Source organism: Euprymna scolopes, chromosome 33 (assembly GCF_053919585.1).
Source record: "Euprymna scolopes isolate OS-2025 chromosome 33, ASM5391958v1, whole genome shotgun sequence".
Taxonomy (NCBI): Eukaryota; Metazoa; Mollusca; class Cephalopoda; order Sepiida; family Sepiolidae; genus Euprymna; species Euprymna scolopes.
In genome coordinates this window covers 80,857,889-80,881,209 of record NC_136514.1, presented here as the reverse complement: position 1 = coordinate 80,881,209, position 23,321 = coordinate 80,857,889, and the positions used below count along the sequence as shown (strand labels likewise).

Genomic DNA, 23,321 nt, shown 5'->3' with positions numbered 1-23,321 from the left:
AAATTCCTATTATTTGGATTAATCAGACTACTGTTCTCATCTTGAGTGTAATTTTCCCAACGTTTCGGTCGATGTAACCTCCAACCTTCTTCAGGTTTATCTTGTCGAACTCGAGGAATCTCCACAGATTTTCGAACAGAATTCTCTATTTTATCCACGAGGGGTTGCATGCTCTCGTTTCGTCAGTAAAGTAATTCACAATTGTAGTCTTAGTGTCGACCATACTGACGATAGAACCGTCAACCTCCAAAAGAGGTTCACTTAGAACTAAATTTTACGTAGTACTTTGTCGGTTACGTCATGATCAAGATAAGAACAGTTATTGTGTTTCGGAATGTTTGAAATGAGGATTGGATTATTCAGGCTCATCTTGGACATTTTTTTTTACAACATTTTGCCCAATGTAACATTCAATTAGCACACCATTAAAAATTTAAAAAAATTTTATATACATTATATATATATTTCTGTAGAAATATATTTTCTTATTATATATCAATCCTTATTTAATGAACTCAATGTAATTACAGAGCAATATAGAGAATAAATGACAAAAAGTTATATTCCAAAATTCATGATGTTGACTTATAAAATTCTTGACATATATGTAGAAATAAAAAGGAACAAACCGTGTTATGTGTTTTGTCTTTATTTCGAGACTTCCTAAAGACGAAACGTTGATGAACACATAACACGGTTTGTTCCTTTTTATTTCTACATTTTGTCAGAATACTATTTCCATCATACTCATCATATATATATATATATATATATATATATATATATATATATATATATATATATATATATTAAGCACATCTGATTAAACACAGCAGAGTTATTCTTTTTTTACGATTTTTCTGGATAGCTTTTCAATTCGCCGAGTGGTCTTTTTTTAAAATTTCAGCTGGCACGTTGTATATAGTACACCAAGCCTCAAAAAAAAAAAAAAAAAAAAGATAACAACAATAGCTCCTGACGACGATCAGATGCACCGATAGAAAGCGCTTGAAAAAAAATATGGTTGAACAACAACTTTTGGGCACCATTTTATACAACATGCCAACTGAAATAAAAAATACTGCTCGGTAGATTGAAAAGATATCCAGAAAAATCGGAAAAAAGAATAACTATCGTGTTCAATCTCAGACGTACTTGAATAATGATTTGCTGCCAAAATATACCTTTATATATATATATATATATATGGATGCATGTATAGTATCAATAAAATAAGAAAAAACAATATAAAAATATATACTAATGTTTATAAATTTATTCAATAAGGATGATACATCAAAAAGGGGTGTAGGGTAAGTAAAACTTTATCCATGGTATTTCGAAGCCTAATACTTTTCATAAGAGAAGAGAAGATGCTAGGTAACATAATAGGGATGCGATGTTACCCATCATCTTCTCTTCACTTCTGATGAGAAGCATTAGGCTTCAAAATACCATGGTATAAAGAATTTTACTTATCCTGCATCTCTAATTGATGTATCATCCTTAGAATAAACAAATAAATCGATATGCATTCGTATATATTTTTATATTGTCGTTTTCTTATTTTATTGATACTCTATATAACTCCAAAGCATTTTGTTGAATTTTGCATTATCCCAATATGTCTCCTCTTAAAGAATCAATCTTTTTCTTTTAACTTCCTCATATATATATATATATATATATATATAAAATGGTTGTATAGTTTTAGTTTCCTAGATGCAAATTCACTGAAACTCCCATATTTATCAAAAAGTGTGTAATGAATAAACAGAGCACAATTATAGCAAGTTTATACAAACATTGGCTACATATGTTCATACATGTTTTTGCAGTGTCTCTTTTCAGTAATGAGTTTGGTCTTAAGAAGGATATTCAGCCTGACCATGTAGACTCTCTGAAAAGAGACACTAAAGAATCAATAATAGTTGTATAAATAATCTTACTAATATATATATATATATATATATATATATATATATATATATATATATATATATAAATAAGCAATGCAACTACAGACCTAAAACAAGAATAGATTAAAGGTTTTTAAAATTCTTACTAGAATTGTCTGCAACGACCTGTGATGCAAGGAACAAAAGAACTACACAAGAATCAGCTCTAAGTGATAGTCTTATGGAGGTTGAAGGTTCAATTCCCTCTTTTTTTTTTCATTTTTCTTAAACTTTTTCTTCTAGGGGATGGGACATCCAACCAGATGTCTGACATTTACCCCTATTTTAGTGAGTCCAACCAAGAGATCTTTTCAGGATTCTAGCCGTCATGGCGCATATAAGTAATACAATAGTGAATCAGTGAAAATTTCTAGACAGTTATGTCTGATGGAACGCGAGCATGATACTGTCATGGATTAAATAAAAAGTACCGTTCAAACTTCCACACCGATTCCAGAGTTTGAAAAGAGCACCTGAAGATGACCAGAGATTACATTGGCTGAAATGCTGTGAGAATAACATCCAAAATGATAATAGTAGTCTGCATCATTCAAAAATAGAATGGTTATTGTTGTTGTGATGATGGAGTTTTCATATGAAATGAACACACTGGAGGACAAAAGCAGGAATCATCATCATGACAAAGATGAATGAAACTAAGTTGTATAAATAATAATAAATAATGATAATACAAAAATAAAGAAAATAACAAAAGACTGAAAAAAGTTTCCTATCAGGACTCTAAACGAATTTATCTTTAGCTGACCTTTGACAACTAAATATCTTCATTTATTAGCCAAACCCATGTGATTTTTGGAATACATTTTCGTTCCGTGACTAATATGTATATTATAAAGATTTTTCTGTATTTTTTTTTTTTTTTTTTTTTTTTTTAAATAAGTGTATTTCTAGATATGCACCGAATTTTATGTTAAGACTTGAAAGTATAAACATTCGAATTTCTTCAGATTTTATTTTAAAACAACCTTTGTTAAAAAAGTATATTGTTCTTTTAAACTTTTTATTGTTTAACTAATTTGACTTTGCTCGTTTTATTAAAAAAAAAAAAAATTGACTATTAAAAAACATTTTTCGCTCAGTAATAAGCTTTGAAAGATTGCTGGTGAAAAAAAAAAAAAAAAACAATCACAAAAAGCGTTTTATTATTTCTAATCGCCACTTGGAAAATTAACTCGCGAATGTAACTGTTTCATTTGCAACGTAAAACCCTGTCTATGATGTCTGCGACAGACAATAGAAGGGATTTTTATTTTAAAGTTTGGAGGTTAAACGGACCAGAAACAAAGTTGGAGAAGAGGTAGAGAAGGACAAGATGCAATGGCTTCATTCAAGGTGGGACACATTTTGGGAGGAATCGCCAAAAGTGTCTCGGTCTGAGTAACAAACAGGAAGTGATGGTTGGTTGTTTTACGGCATATCAACCCTTTTCAGGTTAATGCCAAATCCAATGATTTTTAAGAACAATTTTTTAACAGAATATATTTTTTTTCCAAGTCGGTTTCTATTTAATCCATAGTTAGGACCCTAACAGGTACTACCACTCCAGGCCGGAGTGGACCTGGGAGCAATGGTAATTAAAGCGTGGCTTCACACTCTCCAAAGCCTGCAAGCTGGGGCCTCACCATTTGATATAGTTTAAGGTCATATCCAGGACCGGAAGTGATGGTAGCTAAGTGGTCAATAATACGGACTAATAACCTGGGTGCACCAAGTTCGAATCCAGTTCGATCCACAGAAACATTTTCACTTAGAAGAAATCTACGTATGTAAAATTTCCCCCACTCTTTATCTGTGCATAAATCAAAACGTGGATTCCATGAACAAAGCTTCTTTCTAAGAACTGCACGCCTGTAGAACTCTGTTCCGTCTGCCTGCTTCCCACCTGACTACAACTTGGATGTGTTCAAGTCCAACGTTAACAAATTCCTAATGAACCGCCCCCTTAAGTAAACACTTCATAAAATCTCCACACTAACGTAATGTACTTGCAATAACCCTTATCCCTGAGTGGCTTCCGGGCCTTGATAAGTGGTGACCACCGTGTAAAGAAAAAAAAAAAAAAGACATTCTCAAGTAACATGAAGCGAAATAAGTATATATATAAAAAATGTTGCTAAATCTGCTGCAAAGATGGTTGCAAAAAATGTTGCTAAATCTGCTGCAAAGATGGTTGACTCCCTTTAATGGGCTAGAAAACTTCTTAAGCCTGACAGTATCTACATCTCTATTACTACAGAGCCACCATTCGTACATGCATTGAGCATTGTTGCCATATCTGGGCTGGTGCACCGATCACTACTCTCTTTCTCTTAGACAAGGTGCAAAAATAAATTTCTAACCTAAAATATTGTGCAATGTCAGCCATGTGCCGCCTGAATAAATTTCTGCATTCATTTACTGACATTTTACAGCGTCACCAATACCTACACCAGTTTGTATTTCCTCCCTCTCCCCCCTCCCTATAGTCTTCCCAACCTTCTCCCTCTCAGATAAGGTGCAAAAACAAGCTTCTAACCATAAATATTGTGCAAGGTCAGCTAAATGCTTGTTTTATAACGATTTCCACAGAATGTCCGCCAAAGAAATTACTCTACTTGTAATTCTTAAATAAAAATACCCCAAGCTCACCAAACGAACTGCTAAATCCCACCCCTGTCACACTGAATTTGGAAAAAGTACCCTATTGTATCCGTCCATCACATCTCAGTTTAACAATAGCATTTTAGATGAGTCAGTTCTAAGCTCTGTCTATTGTGTTGTGTCTAAAACAACATCTTTAACTCCGTCCGTGCATCTCTAGAAAAAGCTTTGTCCAATTGCTTGATTTTTAAAACAGCATTGTGAAACCCCTAAACCAGTTAGAACCAGTTCCATAAGGTGGATCGCTTTACTATAATGATGGAATTATTTGAAAGTTTGGAATATAATCGATAGAGATTGATTCGTTAAAAGAAACAGAAAATTTGGCAGCACTATTCAAATTCTGCCAAGACCAGTTTTTGACCCATTTTGAAAAATCTTGCCTTTCAGCAAGCCCTAATATGAACCGACATCCATTGTCGAGGTTGCTAGAAAAATATTTGAACCTTTCTACTGCTCTAGAAGGTATCTTACCCCTGATGCAATCGTCTATCTGTATATAAGCCAAGATGGAGTACAGTTGCCACATTCTTCCTGAATACAAAACAAACTTCGAAATCTAGTGGGCGATGGCCTTGTCTCCTCTCTACTACTTTGTTCTCACAGAAGAGATGTTACTATTCTTTCTCTGCACTATCGTTCTTCCTATGAAAGATGCTAGACTGAGTTTCAATCCTTAGTTGCCCCTCTTCTCTCTGTCTACTTGCCGGAAATGTAACAGAAGTTTCTGTTGCTTACAGATTATCTCATGGTTCTTCCCCCCCCCCATCGCTCTACTATATAAGTACCCTCTGCTGCGGCTGAACAGACCAAACCTTAGACCCTCTGCATAATCACACTGGTGTTTGCTCAGAGATGTATACCAGCCATCTCCTTTTGTATTGTGTTCTGCAGTCCTGAACGTGCTGCCTCAGAATTGTGTGAATGAACATGTATCACTGTCACATTTTCGAAGTTCAGTTTTGTTTAACTATCGTGATGTTCCTAAGCTTTATGCATTCCCTAGTTAGCAATAGACAGCGGCTACTAAGCTAACAGTTTTATGGCAGAAATTTAAAAAAAAAAAAACCTTGTCCAGCTACAACCATTGTCAATAGTTTCTCTTTCACTGTCTCTCTACCTAAAAATAAACGAAACTTCCATGAACAAAGTTTCTTTCCTAGATTTGTCTGTCTGTGGAACAATATTGCATGGCTGCTTCCTTACTGACTACAACAGTCGTTTTCAAGTCAGACGTAAACAAATTCTTGCTGAACCACCCTCTTAAATAATCATGTTCAGCCCAATCGCCACCATCATTACCAATCATCAGCATTGTCTCACTGTCACAAACTGATAAACCCTTATCCTCAAGTGGCTCTGGGCTTTGATAAATTAGTAAGAAAAAAAAGGAAAAGGAAACTCCTACCACTACATTAAACAAGCATCAACTGCGAGAAAACAAAACAAAAAACATTAAAGTAGTCACATCAGGGCTGATACATCTACCATTTGTCTCTCCCTCTTAGGGTCCAAAAAAAGAGCCGCCAATCTAAAAGGCCCTGCAATATTAACTAAGCTCCAAACCCTATCCTACTGCTGCAATGTTGCATCCCTGTATCTGCTCAACAACTACTTTAATAGTGTGTACTCTGATGAACTCATAGCACTTGTGCCCCTTGACGTACACATTCCCAACTGGAACAATAAGCAGCAAAATCGTACTATTTCACTGCTAAGGTCCGTAGCATTCTAACAGTTTTTTTCCCCACAGAATGTTAGATTTTGGAATTTCTTCCTTGTTTTCCTGATTGTACTAACATGTTGAAATTTAAATGTAATGTGAACAGATATCTCGCTGCTCAACTCCCTATATAGTGCCTCTGAAGACAAGGTCCCAAATAGTAGTTTCCTTATGACTAAGTGGCAATATGCTGTGTTTGAGATCAATAAGAATAAAAAAAAGAAAGAAAAATTTATGTGAAAAATAATCTAGAATAGAAATCTCACCTGTCTTTTTAAATGTATATATGTATGTCTGCCTAAAACTTTTGACAGAGGCGACGGATTTTCACGAGATCGGTATCATTTTGAAGCTCAGCCCTTTGGACGATAAATATCAGAAAAATTGGCCAAAGACATTAATCCTTCACCCTTAACTGAGCACTTTTCTACAAGGAGGGGTTGCTTTTTTAGCCGATATTTTGGAAAGTTATCCCCTCTTTTCGATTGACTAGCCTTAATTTAAACCTTTGTCACTTCCGGTTTGGCGATGGACACAACAGCAAAGATGTCACTTTTTCTTTTTTTTCACATTCCTTTTCTCCTTCGCGGTACAGGTTTGAGCCTGTCTGCCTACTACCATTTTTTTTTTTTTTTTATTGTTTTGCTCAACACACACTTCCAAAGACCCCGAGCAACGCCGGGCATCCAGGCTAGTTCTTAAAATATGAATCTTTAAAAATTATGTGACAACTACATGTGCATGTGTGTATCTTAGATATACTTTTAATTTTTCTACTTATGAAATATTTATTGAAATAAAAATGCAAAAGAATAGAAATTAAAATTGTAAAAACTATTTAAAAAAAAAAAAAAAAATTAAATCCATCAGAACACATTTCAGTTTCTTTGTAAATAAGTCAGCCATTTTCATGTGATAATAGTTGCAAAAAAAAATCAAAAAAAAAATCACTTAGTTACTCTTTGAAAGTTGAAAGGAATTTCAAAACATTTAAACTAATATTCGTTTCTGGTTTTAAAATTCTGAACAAATATTCATTTAAATGAAATTTTTTTTTTTTTTTTTTTTTTACATAAAATAATTTTATAAATAATCTATATAAATAAAACAGTAGATGTATGTATGAGTCTGTATCTGTATGAAAATATTTAATCGATAAACTTTTAAACTATTGATCACCTAACACTGAAATTAACAGGAAATAATAATCATACACCAAGGATGATTTATATATAACAAGTAAAATCTTTGTTTGGATGGATGAATAATGGATACAAAAATATGTTGGCAAGTTGCTGACATTTCTATCACTTTTGCACAAATTCATTCATAGCTTCTTTTTTTTTTAAATTTAACTTTTGAAATCACTACTATATATCAAGTATGATATAATATTCAATAAGGAATTAGTTCTATAATATGAAATTTGCATGAATTAAAATATATTTGAGCTTATTTTACACCCCCCCACTCTCGTTTTATAAATAACAAATTAAAACATTTGTATTGATTAGTTATAGTTTTATAACATTTTAGTTTCATTTATAATTTTTTGAGCAAACAATAAAATAATCGATATTTTGTATTATTTGGACTACTACTGACATCTTGGTTGCTATTTTAACAATATTTCGGCCAATGACCCCCCCCCCCCCAAAACCTGGTGAACTGTTAGTTTACAATCAGTTCAAAGCGGAAGTATTCCGGGATTCAGAATTTTTTAAATGACCCTTGTTCTTATTTTGGAATGTTGATTTCACAACGTTTTGACAAATGTAACCTCTGACCATTTTCAGGTTTGCAAGGACCCGTTTGTTTGTTTGTTTGTTTGTTTTACGGCATATCAACCCTTTTCAGGTTATTTAATGCCGAATCCAGTGATTTTGAAGAACAATTTTTTAATAGAGTATATTCGTTTTTTTTTAAGTCAGTTTCTATTTAACCCATAGTTGGGACCCTAACAGGTACTACCACTCCGGGTCACAGTGGACCTGGGAGCAATGGCAATTAAAGGGTGGCTGCCTACTCCCCAAAGCCCGCAAGCTGGGGCCTCATCATCGGATATAGTTTCAGGTCATATCCAGGACCGCAAGGACCTGTGGCGTAGCAGATAAAGTATGTGTTAAAATTCAGTTTTAAGCGATACTTTTCTAGAGGTTGAAGGTTCCATTTCTCAGTGCAACACTCAGATTACAACTGTGAATTACTTAAGACTTCTACCCGGTTATGACGGATGGGATGAGAGCATGCTACCCTCCACAGATCGAAATTCCATGCTAATTCAAGTTCATCAAAATTTCCAGAATTCGACAAAGATACACTTGATTAAGATTGGAGGTTACATTGACGGAAACTCAAAAATAACAGCAAAGATGAGAATAGTAGTTCAAAGAATCCAAATAATACAAATCTTCTGGACGTTGAAGCTTTAATCCTTAGAACCCGTGATAATAATGGTGAATAATAATTATCACATGGAATAATCGACCCCTGGCAGTGAGGGATAAGATAGGTTTTCCGAGTTCAGCATGAAATTTCCCAAGTTTCAAAAGATGCACCTGAAGAAGGTTGGAGGTTACATCAGCCGAAACATGAAAATAGCCACCAATACGAGAGCAGTAATTTGAATAATCAAGGAATTATCTGAGAAGTCTTTTAAAACAAGTTTTAGTAAAATATGTTTTTTTTTGGGGGGGGGGGGAGTGGGGGGGGGGGGAGAAAGTGGCATATATATCCGCAATGATTTTTTTTCCTTAAATTTCCCAACATAAAAAAATCAACCTAAATTGGTCAACAATTGTCAAAAGCAGATAATTAGAGAAACCAGGATATATATATATACATATATTTGTTTTTGCTAACCGTTCCCCTCTAAAGAAAGTAAAATTTTCAAAACTTTCTGAAATAAAGAAATAATTCACTTGTATTCCTTGTTTATGAACAATAAATTTTGGAAGTCATAATTTTATATAATTTTAACTCCCCTCAAAAATGAAACACAGATCAATCAGCATAAAATATTTTTTTTTTCCCCCCACATTTAACAAAAAAGAACAAGGTACAATTTTTGGAATTTTTTAAAAAATTTAAAAATGCGTATAAAACATCACTCATTTTAAAATGAATTTTTTCCCAAATCGAATTCTGTCATTCCAGTTTTAAAAACCTACGCTACATAATTTTCATTTTCATGTAATTATAATCTGCAACTTATTATAAAGTGACATTAAAAGGTGGAAAAAAAAAATTATATTTCGCAGACAATTATTTTTTACAGCAAAAATAAAACAAAAACTTAAATTGTTATAATTTGAAATAATAAAGAAAAAACATTCGTTTTAGTCAGAAAATTATTTAACTAACAACAATTTATTTTACAGAAGAAGAAAGCCATTTTTTTCTTATTATTTTTAAACTATACATATATTGTCTCAAAAGAAATATTAATATTAAAACTAAATTATATTTAGTAAAATAAAAACTGTGGAATCTCCACAGGTCAGATTAATTATTATATAAATATTAATAGTCATTAGTCACAAGTCAAATTTATGAATTCTTTTATGATTTTTTTTTTTTTTTTTTTTTCATACAATGAAATTCTTGGTTAAAAATTAAAAACAAATTTTTTTTTTCTCTATTTCATATGCAAGTTTATAAATTAAATAAAAGCTAAGCTTCAAGTAACAATTTATTATTTAAACAGAAATACTTTCGTAAAATTTTTGAAAATATTATTTTGTAAGGTTAATATTAAAATTTTAGATGAAATAATGTTATATTCATTAAACGATTAAACATGTTTTTCTTTTTAAAGATTTTCAGTGAAACACACATTCGGAATACTTAAAAAAAAATTTTTCCTCTTTATTTTTTATGGTGGTATTAACTCTGATGGGGTCAGCCCCTCATGAAGACAAAGAAAATGATATATCCAACGTTATTAATGATTATCTGATAACAACTGTTAATAACACCAGATATATCCTGATATCTGGGTTTAATATGGCCAGAATAATGAAGAAAAAAAAAAAAGTCTTCTTGGAAAAAACGTGTCTAATATCGAAAGTGTCAGAAAAACATTTTTTTTTAATCATTTAAGAAAATAAAATATTTGTTTTTTTAAAGTTTTCAAATTAAATTATTTTTTTATATTTCAAAATTTTTTAGATGAGGATTGATAACTTGCATTACTTAGATTGTTTGAACTACTGTTCTCATCTGCCGTGCTATTTGTACTTTTCAGTAAATGCAACCTCTAACCTTTTTTTAAGGACATGGTGCAACAGATGAAAGTGCTCAGTAATAATTCTGACATTTCTTTTGAGGTTGAAGGTTCAATCCTCAGTACAGGCGATACTAATAATACAATTACAAATTACTCCAAACTTCTATCTTTGGTTATGGGTGACTGAACAAGAACAAGCCACCCCTTCAGATATGTGAGGTTCACTTTTAAATCTTAATAGTAGTAAATGAAAACGTAGCAAAGAAGGGAAATGAAAACCTTTTTTAATGAACAAAAAAAAAGGTTTATTTTAGTGGAAGAAAGTTTGACCGTGTCCGAGTGAAGAAAAGGAAGAGTTGAAAGTTCTTTACAACGTCAAAGGTCGGCCAGCAGTTATCTTCAGGCAAAGATAGTCAATGCTGGAGTGTCCAGTTGACAGGGACAGGAAATAGAAGAGAGATCTTTCTTTGATGTTTCCAGAGTTCTCTCTGTTGACTAACTGATTCGTAAAGAGGCTAAAGTAGTTTTTCAGGGTACAGATGGAATTAATGTGTACGGCCAAATCTGATTGGTCAGTGTATGGCCAAATCGCTTCGCATAGACATTGATTCACAAGAGAAAATAAATCTCTATTTTACGGCTAAACATTCCTCTGGGTTAAATAAAAGGGTTCTGCTCAAAATTCCGTATGGATTCCAGAGTTCAGCATAAGTATTCCTGTATTCAACAAGATGTCCCCAAAAAAGTGTTGCAGGTCGCATCAACTGAAACGTTGTGAGAACAGTATTAAAGATTAAAACAGTAATCCAAATATTCGAAATTATAGAAATTATTTCTTTGGTAAATTTTATAACAGAATTCATTGGCATCGATTGGGCAGAGGAATAACATTTGGAACAACTTTCTGTTGTTTTCAGAGAACAAATCTAAAACCTCGTAACCGATGCAGAATTATTGTGAAAAATGTAAAGAATTTGGTAAATAGAAACAAAAGTTGTTTTTTTTTAAACGCTTCCAAAAATTAGCAGACATGATAAAACAAAATGGCAAATGAATACAATTGCATTCTGGCTTGAAAGAGAATAGGATCATAATAGGTCAGAGGTCACAGTCATTTTAATCTTTTTTTTAAATTACAGATTAAAAAAAGAAAGCTTGCATCATGTTTAAACTGATTATTATCTATAAGCTAAATGGCAGCTGTTTGTGCATATGTTTGTAGGTCTGGCTAAAACTAAAACACTACAAAACAAATACCCACAAAGTTGGTATTTTCTTGATCGGTGTTGCCTCAAATGAATATTTAAAATTAAGAAAATATTATTCATTCATTGACCCTAAAATGGGGCAGATTTTATTTAGTTTGAGATTGTATTTTTACTATCATACATGGACCCTTCCACCCTGGTCGTATCTTGCTAAAAGAAGAATCCATGTCTGGAGTTTCCAGATTGGCTTCATATTCTAAGCAAATCTATAGCAACTTGGCTTCTTAACGACTACGTTCGATCAAAAGATCTAACACCAAATAGCACTTGACTTCCTTAGTCTTTTGGATAAGAGCAAGGTGTAGTATCTGTTTCAATACATTTCATTCTTTCTATCCGCAGTCAGTGAAAGAGAAATCCTTTTGGAGTAAGGTAATTATAAATTATGTCTCAATTCAAAGTATCCCTAGAGCTGGGGGGGGGGGTTCACATTAAAAAAACCAACATCGTGCCTAACTTAAGCAAGATCCCTAAATTTTCATTCCTCCTGAGAAAACTCCTTAAGCCTTAAATTTGAGACATTTTCTAAAATCAAAATGGATTTTGATCAAAATTAGGATAAGGATTCAAGATTTAGTATCATTGCATCTTGATTTTGGAAGTGGTCAAAAATAGTTGCCAAGCTGTTCTATTCTGGGAATTTTACCCGTTTGATAAAATGGATAATTCCACGTCAAATCATCACGGAATTGAAACCCATAGACATCATAAAAACTAACCTAAAAATTTGAGCATCTAACTCCAAATGTTTTACAAATTAGAGCATTGTTTGTTTTGCTAAATGTTGCATCGGAGCAACACTTTAATAATTACATTTTCTTGAAAGTTGGAAGTTTGGTACATGATGCAACCCTGAAAATCCAGTTTTTTTTTTACCCGAGGAATCCAAAAATGGCATCAGATTTGCTTAAAAAAAAAAAAAAAAAAAAAACCTACGTGGTTTTATCAAATTATGAAATTTTTTGCACATGTGCATCAATATGCGGAAAAAAATTATACGGCTGACATGGTATCGTTATTTTTTCTTTCTTCTGAACATTCACGCTGACACTATGAAGCACCTTCGCACCCAAAATGGTAAAAATCTTGTCCTTTCACATCTTGTTTATTCAAAGTTAAGTCTTTATTATGAGCGTTCGGAAACACCATATTGGAAGAAGCAACTAGCACGTGAGATGAAGTTGGGGAGGGGGGAAGGAGACAATTTTAAATTTATATGAAATTAAGTTTTAGAAATAAAATAAGTTTTGAAACGTAAATGTTAAAGATCTTCAGATGAGTAGCAGCTGCCCACCCTAAAAAAAAAAAACAAAAAAAAACGACGGTGTGAATGTTCTTATTCTTCAGTTAAACCACAGCTGGTCTACTCATCCGATATTCTCTACGATCTGATGTAGGCGAAATAAATTTATAACGAAAAATAGATTACTTATCGGGTTTATTTTTCTTCTTGCTCTGCAAAGATTTGACAGAAATTACCATCTTTTATATAGTGTAGTGTGTTTCGTCCATATCTTTATAAATAAAACAGTAAGTGCTCGACTAAGCGCCAATCTATGGCTCCCCCCCCTTGCCAAACTTCTACAAGAAACACCCGTCTAGCAGAAAACACTATCAATAATTTCCCCCATTCTTTATCTGTGCCTAAACCTAAATGTAGATTCCATGAGCAAGGCTTCTTCCTTAGAACTGCACGCCTGTGGAATTGTCTTCCGTTTTTCTGCTTTCCAGCTGACTACAATATTGTTGTCTTCAAGTCTAACATAAACAAGTTTTTGATGAGCCGTTTCACTTAAGTTAACAAATTTACCGAATCTCCATTACTAACCATTACTATATTGTCCAATTGTCTACTGTACACTCTTTAACCCTTATCCTCGTGTGGCCTCTTGGCCTTGATAAGTGGTGATGTCTTTGAAAAAGAAAAAAAAAAAAATGTAGATGCATGTGTAGACATTTAACGAATAAACTCTTACGCTACTAGTGACATAACACTAAAATTAACAGGAAATAGTAATCATACACCAAGGATGGTTTATAATGAGTAAAATCTTTGTTTGGATGGATGAATAATGCATACTGACATATATCGACAAGTTGAAATGTAAAATGTTCATTTCAATTTCCCGACATATTTCTATTTCTTCCTGTGCATGCCCAAATTTCATTTATTTTTTCAAGTTGTTGCATATTAAATCTTTCTTATCTAACTGTCGATAGTTACACTGGTAGGGCACGTGGTTGGAGCACTAAATGTTTTGGCTTTGATTCTAGCTGATGGCACCCAAGTCATTTTTTTTTTTTAAAACTTGAAATCAATACTATATATTAGGTAAAATATAATATATATATATATATATATATATATATATATATATATATATATATATAAAATAGTAGCATTCTTTGTGTGTGTATAACTCTCCTAGAGCCCAAATCACTGGACCAATCATGACCAAATCTGGCATGATGATGGTCCTTACCTAGGGACGGCACATACCATTTTTCAAGGTTGAGGTCAAAGATCAAGGTCATGGTCTATGTATATATACTCTTCTACAGCCCACACCACTAAACCGATCATGACCAAACCTGACATGATGATAGTCTTCGATCTAGGGTTGTTGCACACTATTTTTCAAAGGTTAAGGTCAGGACTTCGTTACTATTCGATGAGAATTGAGTTTGTAATAGTAAATACGAATTTTGCATGAATTAAAATATATATAAGCATATTTTACGACCCTGCAAAGCTGGATGCTCCCTGCTAATATATAAGATTGAATGGGAATTGTTAAGAAAATCTCAATGCACTATTCAAGAATATTTTTCTCTTTCTTGTATAATAAAAATTAACAACAATCAAATGCGTGTTGCTATAGCGTTAATGAGAATATGCAGTGATAAGATGCAAGTCAAGGGCCCCGATGGCGAGAGTATGATGTTATGAAGTAATTTTTGTTTTAATATAAGTTACATGATGACCATGCTGAAGGAAACAGGAACATTTTTTCTTTTGTGAAAAGTAGAGGTTAGAGATCCTAGATATAAAAATAGCTTTTTTTGTTGTTGTTGTTTTTTTTTTTTATATATATATAAAAATCTTAAGAAAAAAAAAAAAAAAGATAAAATAACTGTGCCCCAAATAAGGGAAAGATGAGAATTATTTTTTTGTTTTTATATAAAAAAGAATATGGGAGAGGATGAAAAATACAGAGGTGATGTTTTAAAAATATAGGGAAAGAACTTTTTTTTTAATTTTTTTTTTTTAAATATGAGGAATGAAGTGTCCTGAGATGTAGAGGAGGATTGAGTTAAGAGAAATCAGGGAGTTCAAAAATAATGGGGACAAGGAAGAGGGTAAAACATAAGAAGGAGAAGGATAAAAAATAAGGAATAGAAGGAAGTTAAAAAAAAAAATGGAAGGGGGAGATGAAATATAAAGGAGAGAAGCAAAAAGAGGACTAAAAAAAAATAAAAAAGGGTCTGAAAAATAAAGGGGAGGAAAAAAGTTTTGCTAATAAAAGGATGATACATTAAGAAAAAATGGGAAGGCAGGAGGGATTAAAAAATTATGGGGAGGAGGAATTAAAAAAAATACAGGGAGACGGAACTTTATACAAATACAAGGAGAGGGTGTAAAAATAATATTGAGGAATGTCAGAGGAATATAGGAGTATTCTATAAAAAAAAAAATTGAATAAGGGGGAGCACTTTTTTTTTTTTAAATATTAAAGGTCTTTAAAATTAAGGGTAAATAAAAAAATGAAAAAATGACAAAAGTTAGGAGAGAAAAAAAAAAGTCTGGGATGGGGGAGGGAGCATGGTTTATGGATAAAACTGAGGGATGCAGATTTCAGATAGGTAATGTCTGCTTACATTGAACAGATTTGATCGTCGTCGATTTTTCCTACTCTGCGTAGGCGTACTGCTTGGTGTAGGTAAATCTTTCCCTTCTGGTTTGTCCTGGAAACGTAGTAGTACATGGTTTTATTGGTGGTTAGTTCAGCGGAGAAGCAATTGTTTCGGTGTAAACGTTTTTTTTCTTTTTTTTTTTACCACCGTGTCGAACTTGTTCTGGTTGCAATTTCAACCATCAACAAAATCACAAAAGATAAAAAACAGTGACAAAAATAAAAATAAAAAACAACTTCAAACATTTTGTCTCTTTTAAAATTTCATCACAAGAAAAATTGATTGATTGCCAGAAACTGACTAAAAGTCGCATTGGCATCTTCTGGCAGTTTATGCTAAGCTGCTGAAAAAAAGCTGATATGATTAATTAGTGATTAGCTATCAGATGAAAAAATTGTTTTGCTAAAAAAAACAAAAAAAAACAAACACTTTTCTAATAATTTTCTTAAATATAAAAAAAGTTTTTAATCATAATAGTTTCTATGACTAAAAAAAAAAAATTATTACAAAAATTAAAAAAATTTATTTTATTGATAATTTTCTTGCAAAAAAAAAAAAAATTCTTAGATACTTCCCATGAAAAATGAAAAAGTTGATTTTCCTCCATAGTTGTTCTCATGTTTTTGTCTTAAAGAAGAACATATTTTTTTTAGATATTTCTTTAAAAAAAAAAAAAAAAATTCATATATCTTTCTTAAAAAAAAAAAAAAAAAAGAAATTATATAAAACTCTTCTCTTGTAGTTTTGTTTTAAGCATTTTTGAAATTATTGCTTGGTAGCGTTCGCATTGTTTTTTTGTTTTTTTTCCAGCTGCTTACTGTAAACTGCCAAAAGATGCCGATGTGACCTTGGGTCAGGTTCTGGTTCAATACTGATTTTTTTTAATTGTGCAAATAAAAATCAGTTTATTTTTATTTTATTCTAATTAAAAGTGAGACAAATTAGTGGCTATGTGTGAAATGTTCTGCATTAAAAAAAAAAAAGTATGAAATTAGGATCTATAAATCTTGGAATGGACTTTCAGGAGATATGTGCCAATGATATGGTGATTCAAGGTAAAATTGGTGTTGGTCACTGTATCGTGTTCTGTGTAATTTTCTGGGAGGTGGTTAACGATATGGACTGACAACCTGAGTTTTCTATGTTCAAATCCAGTTGATTCCACAAAAATTATTTTCACTTATGATGTTGGTAACCTTCATATGGTCTGCCCCAGAAATCCTGATGTCTTGACTTGAAAAATATCAAGGAAACCAATACCAACAACAGAATCATTCGATATGATGATGTATAATTTCTGACCCCTATTTTATGTCGACAATAGTAAACAGAAACTGCATTTTTTTTCATTTTTTTTTTAAACGAGGATTGATAATCTGAATTCTTCAGGCGACTATTCTCATCTTGGATGTTATTTTATGCCAATAAAGAAGGCGGGATCCCTCTACCATGCTAGAAAATTACTCGTACCTGAGAATATCCTATATCTTTACAACAAGCTACCATTCGCCCATACATGGAGCATTGTTGCGATACATGGGCTGTCTCTCACTAAAAAAGAGAAAGACTCAAATCTAATAGATCCCACACTGTCTGTCAAGCACCAACCTCAGTCCCATCTCCAAAATGTTGCATTCCTGTGTCTGTTTTACAAGTAATTTAATGGAATGTGATCTAATGAACTGATAGCACTTATGCCCTTATGACGTGAATACCCCTGACTAACCTGTCAAGCAGCAAAATCGCACTCCTTCACTATTAAGGTTCTTAGATGGTAGAAAGTCTTTTACTTTAATAGTTTCTTCCTTTGGACTGCTAGATTTTGGAATTCCCTTCATTTCCGTGAGTAGGTTAAATGTAATTCAAACAAACATCTTGCTGCCCAACTCCCCATAGCCAACTGCAGACAAGATCCCAAATAGTAGCCCTTTATATATAAGTGATAAAAAAAAATGAATTGAAATTTTTTAGATGAGGATTTATACAGAATGGAATGATAAAATTGTCGCCCTAGAAAAGACAACATGATTCCATGTCCGGTTGAAGAAAACCGGTTTTCTTTTTTTTGTTGCAGACCATCTACTAGTTGGCCAGTTGTGTACAAATCCCAAGTGACACAATGTTCAACAAGTGAGATTGGAGATGTGCTGCTGTACAACTCGTGCTCTCTACCAATCCAATTTATGACAACAGGACCATTGCCAACACCCTCAAAATGTAAATTCGGATGGTTCAACACTTGAGGGGACAGCTCAATAAAGTTTCCGGCTACAGTTATGGTCTTTCATGTGGTTCCAAGCGAGGGCTGCATCATGCCACCTCACATCTTCAAAGTCGGCTTGAAAGTCAACACCAAAGTGTACGTGGATGTGCTGAAGAGTGTGGTGATTCCCTGGTGCAATCAAGTGGCTGCTGGCAGACCGTGGGTGTGGCAGTAGGACTCGGCGTTGGCCCACAAGTCCAAAGAGACCCAGGCTTGGTTTCAGAAGGACTGCTACGACTTTGTACCCTTCTCCCACTGCCCTTCTCCTCCCCTGACCTGAACCTGCTGGACTATTTTGTTTGGTCATACGTTGAGAATATCACTAACATGGCCTCCCATAACATCAAAGCCCTGCTCCCCATATAAACAACATGAACCTGCTGAACTACTTTGTGTGGTCGTACGTTGAGAACATCACCAACATGACCTTCCACAACACCAAAGCCAGCCCAATCGCGACCATCCGCCGATGCTTGTGGAAAAGGCATACTCTCAGTTCCGGACCTGTATCAAGGTGCTGATTGAGGCTGAAGGCAGATACAGTGAATAGTTATCTCTACTACATAATGTTATTGGAATTGATTTTTTTCAATAAAAATTTTAAAATAAAGCTGTAGTGTTGTTTTCTTTAGGGCGACAAATTTATTGTTCCACTGTAATTTGAATAATTCAAACTATTTATTTGTTTTATGCCAAACAAATAGAATCGAAATAGAAAATGTCTTAACCTTTCACACGTAGCTGTCAATTTGTTTCACCCTCAACTTCAAAAGACTTCATTTTATTTTGATGAAGTTCCGAAAAAAACAAAAACAAAATACTTTTAAAGTTGTTTTCTATGTTGCCCCTTGTTTTAAGCAATTTTTCATTTCAAGAAATATATTAATATCTGTTTTCATATATGCAAAAAAAAAAAAAAAGAAAAAAAAAGTAGATTAGCATGGATTAGTAATGGATTAATTACTAGTTGCACTGTAATCACCACTGGCTTTATTAGTCGCATGCAGCAGTTATTGATAAAAATGCAAACAAATAAGAGAACAATTCAACACAGTAGACAGAAATATAATAAATATAAACATAGACATAAACTATAAACGTAGACATAAAATATGACAAATACACGTAGATCACTTATTTATATAAAACATGGGACGAGAGAAAACACGGATAGGACAGAGCCGTGCAAAAATTCATCTTTTGTTTGAATGCAGTTAGATTTTATAAAAACATTCCGACCATGCAGCGTGCAAACGATAAATACAGAGAAATAACAAAGATCCACGCAGAGAGAGAGAGAGAGAGAGAGAGAGAGAGAAAGAGAGTAACACCAGCTGCCGGCAAGAAATTTTCGGGTTCCTATGGATCTAAAAATAAAAATTTTGTTTAAAAGGTTGAACAAAAATAAAAGTAATAAATAAGAATAATAATAATAAAAAAAGCTGTCCCCCAAAATCTTGAGTCCTTTGAAATGAAAACCCTGCAAAATGTATAAGTTAAAACCAAAAACTTCACAAAAAAAAAAATAAAATAAAATAAAAATCAAAATAAAATACTTTTAATGATAAAAATTTCTTCACAAAGTGTTTGGCATTAGGATTTTTTTTTTTTTCCCACCGGATAAAATTGTTTTAATAGCTGTAAATCTCTCACAATTTATGCAACAAAAGAATTTTTTTTTAATTAAAAAAAAAAAAAAAAAAAAAAAAGTTTTCTTGACATTTGAGAGCTGGGAATAGTTTTTAAAAAATATCTCGAGTCTTTAATTTTTTTTTTTTCAAAAACTTGTGTATCATTTTATTCAGAATTTCTTTATATCAATTAAAAGCTTCTTCTTTAGTTCCGTGATGGTTAATGTACACCATAAAGATTTGTCTATTTTTTTTTCTTAAGTCAAATTTTAAATGAGAATCATGTTTTTTATTTTTCCATTTGAGTTTGAAATATTGTTTTAAAAAATATCTTAAGTTTTCAAAAATTATATCTTTTATTCAGAGCGTCTTTATATTAATCAAGATATCTATTAGACTATGATAAGAGAATGAAAGAAAAAACTTACATCTTAATCCAATAATATAATTACAATAAGATAATATTACATGTTTCATTTATAATCCTGTCCGAATTTGAACGAGAAAAGGCTAAAAAACAAAAACTAATTAAAAAATGTTTGTATTTTAGTGTGAATCGAGAAATTGTTTTAAAATGTAGAAGATAAATTTAAATTGTTAAATCATTATTCTTATTTTGAATATTTAGTGATTGTGCAGTATTATTGACAAAAAAAAGGAGTGAAAACAAAAAAGTTTATAAAAAATAATTTATACCAAATGCAAGGAAATTTAACTTTGTATCAACTTGTATAGCTTTTCAGTTTTCAGACTTTTTTAAAGTATTATGTATTTTTATTTTTTTCAGAGTTTGTATAGTTACCATAGAGGTTTGTAAAAAAGATTGATTCAAGATTGCGTGACCATATGGATCTTAACAGTTATTCGAGGCTGCCATTTCGAATTTAGACTGCAATAATATGGAATTTGAACAAAATTTTAAATTAAAATAAAAATGCTTTCAGAAGATTTAAAAAAAAAAAAAAATATGCATCTAAGTAGAAAACCTTTATTACCGTTTGTAGCAATTACTTGTTAGCAATTTGATTTTTTTCACCCCATTTTTTTTGTGTTAAGTATATTGCACAATCGTCAACTATTTTTATATCATAGAAATGTTTAAAAAGTGTGTGTTTTTTTAATATGGCTATTATATTATGATGCGAAAGGGACTATCAAATTTAAATTCTAAATTGCATAACCTGTCAATCAAATGAAAAAACAGATTTATGACATATGTTGATAATTTTATGACATATCTTGATAATTTGGGGAAACAAAAAAAAAATTAAAAAAGCACTGAAATATAAAATATTAGTATTAAAACTAATAAAAATGTTAGGAAAAAATCTATTTGTGTTCAACTTGAAACCTCAAAAGTTGCATAAAAAAATAGATTAAATTTTTAAGTACCCCCCCCCCCTCAAGGCTGAATGTAACAAAATGTCAAGTTTAATATGGGATGTGACCTTTTCTGAAGCCACTGTGATTGTAAAAAAATATGTTTTCTCTTTTTTGAACTGGCCAATGAGACAACAATCAAATACATGTCGTGATAGCGTTAATGAGAAGATGCAGTAATAAGATGCAAGTCAAGGGTTCTGAGGGCGAGAGTATGATCTTGTGAAGTAATTTTTGTTTTTTAATATAAATTGCATGATGACCATGCAGAAGGAAACAGGAACTTTTTTCTTTCTTTTTTTTTTTTGAGAAGTAGAGGTTAGAGGTCCTAGATATATATATATATATATATATATATATATTTTTTTTTTTTTAAGATTAAAAAATCTTAAATAAGAAAAAAAAAAAAAAAAAAAGATAAAATAACTGAAGGGAGAGATAAGAATTATTTTTTCTCTTTTGTTTAATATAAGAAGGAAACAAGAATATTTTTTTTTTTCTTTCTTGTAGGGAGTGGAAGTTAGAGTTCCTAATTTTTTTTTTTTAAGATTTAAAACTCTGATATAAAAGAAAAAAAAAAAGATAAAATATCTGTGCCCCGAATAAAAAGGGAGAGACAAGAACATTCTTTTTTTTTTTGTATTAACACTAAAAATCTTTCGTTTAACATTTCATATCTTAGTACTAATCGCTGGAGCCATTAAAAAAAACAAAAACATTACAATTTCTCCTCGTCTCGTGATGTATAGACTAATAACACCGACAGTCTACTTTTGGATCTCAGCTTGAATACTCACAATATCAGTCATGATATAGCAAAACAGGTGTCTGTGGATGAGATACTACGATAAAAAAAAAAACCTGCAAAGACAGGTTTCACATGGTTTGTTGCTACAAGATTAATAGTCTTTCCACCTAGCAGTTACTGTCTTTCGTCTTTTCTTGCTAGATATAATATTTTCGTGATAGTCTTCCATCATTGTAGTCCCTTTTATCGTTCACACGGTATGCTCCAATTTTTTGTTGTAAAAAAATAACTCAGCACTAATGCACTTTAACTAACCGGAAGTATTTTTTTTTCTTGTTTTTCATTTTTTGAAAACTTCTTGTAGGGAAAAGAGGAGACAATCAAAGCATTAATGATTTTTATTGAATAATTTATTTGAAAATGCACTCAATTAAAATTCCATAAATTTTATTTCTTGAAGAAACTTTATTCTAAAATTAAAAATTAGCAATCATATTTCAAGTATTGACTTGATCATTTAATAAATTTTCCTATTTTATTTTTCATTAGTTATCATATCTATCTATCTCTATACACACATTATATATATATATATATATATATATATATATATATATATATATATTTCAAGGTTATGAAACATAAAAACGTTTCTTATAAATAATATTTTTTTATATTTCAAGCAGTCCTCCACTCTTGATGTAGGATTTTGCTTCATTTTGTGATCAAGAGTGGAGATCAAGCGCTTAAAATAGATTATTAAAAATAAAAACATACTTTTTTATGCTTTATAAACCCCTCATAACTTTGAAATTTCTTTTCTAGAAGCATATGTGGATATCTTAACATTATATAACAGGGAAAGGTAGTTTGCTTGAAGCATTGCTGGTAAATAAATATGAAGGAATATAAGAAGGCTATAGCAATGCAAGGAACGAAGTGTAAGACTTCTTATACGCCTCCATATATATATATATCTATATATATATATATGTGTGTGTGCAATTTCATAAACCAATAAACGGATCATTATGAGGTTTTGGAAAAATATGGTGAGCAGATTCTTTTTTATAACAAACTTTCCCCATTTTGATGGTGCACCTATCCAAAATTGCACCCACTCTCTAAAATCTTAAAATAAATTAAATACAAAAAATTAACAGAGAAGAGAATTGCTCGACATCAAATTCTAAGTTATATTAAATAATACATTTTTAAAAGGATCGGTGCACGCATATGAGCATCAATATTTGCTTCTTAAATCCTAAATCATTAAACTTAGTATTAATCATGGAATATGCAGTCTAAGCAACATGGACATTTTTTTTTTTTTTAAACTTTATCATATATTTCAAAGAAAAAAAAAACAACATTAAAACATAAAACTAATGCTATATTTATTGCTTATTACCAGTCTTTGGACAGCTATTCTACTGACATATATATATATGATTAAAGTAGGATAAAAAAAAAAAATCCAACGATATGATAAAAACTAGATTACTAGTGAGCATTTTACATTTTTACTCTTGAAAAGGCCTGCACT

At 31.7% G+C, this 23,321-nt stretch overlaps 1 protein-coding gene across 50 annotated transcripts in view; it reads right to left on the bottom strand.

Moving 5' to 3' along the window:
• The window catches only part of LOC145258325 (centaurin-gamma-1A-like), a 511,784-nt gene that overhangs the window by 86,683 nt on the left and 401,780 nt on the right, over nucleotides 1-23,321 (bottom strand). For 36 of the 50 annotated variants that reach the window (XM_080116465.1, XM_080116462.1, XM_080116457.1 and 33 more), the window contains one exon: nucleotides 15,718-15,804. The exons of the other annotated variants lie outside the window; for them this stretch is intronic. In XM_080116465.1, coding sequence (XP_079972591.1) covers nucleotides 15,718-15,804 — 87 coding nt within the window. The remainder of the gene's footprint in view (nucleotides 1-15,717; nucleotides 15,805-23,321) is intronic. 50 annotated transcript variants of the gene reach the window in all.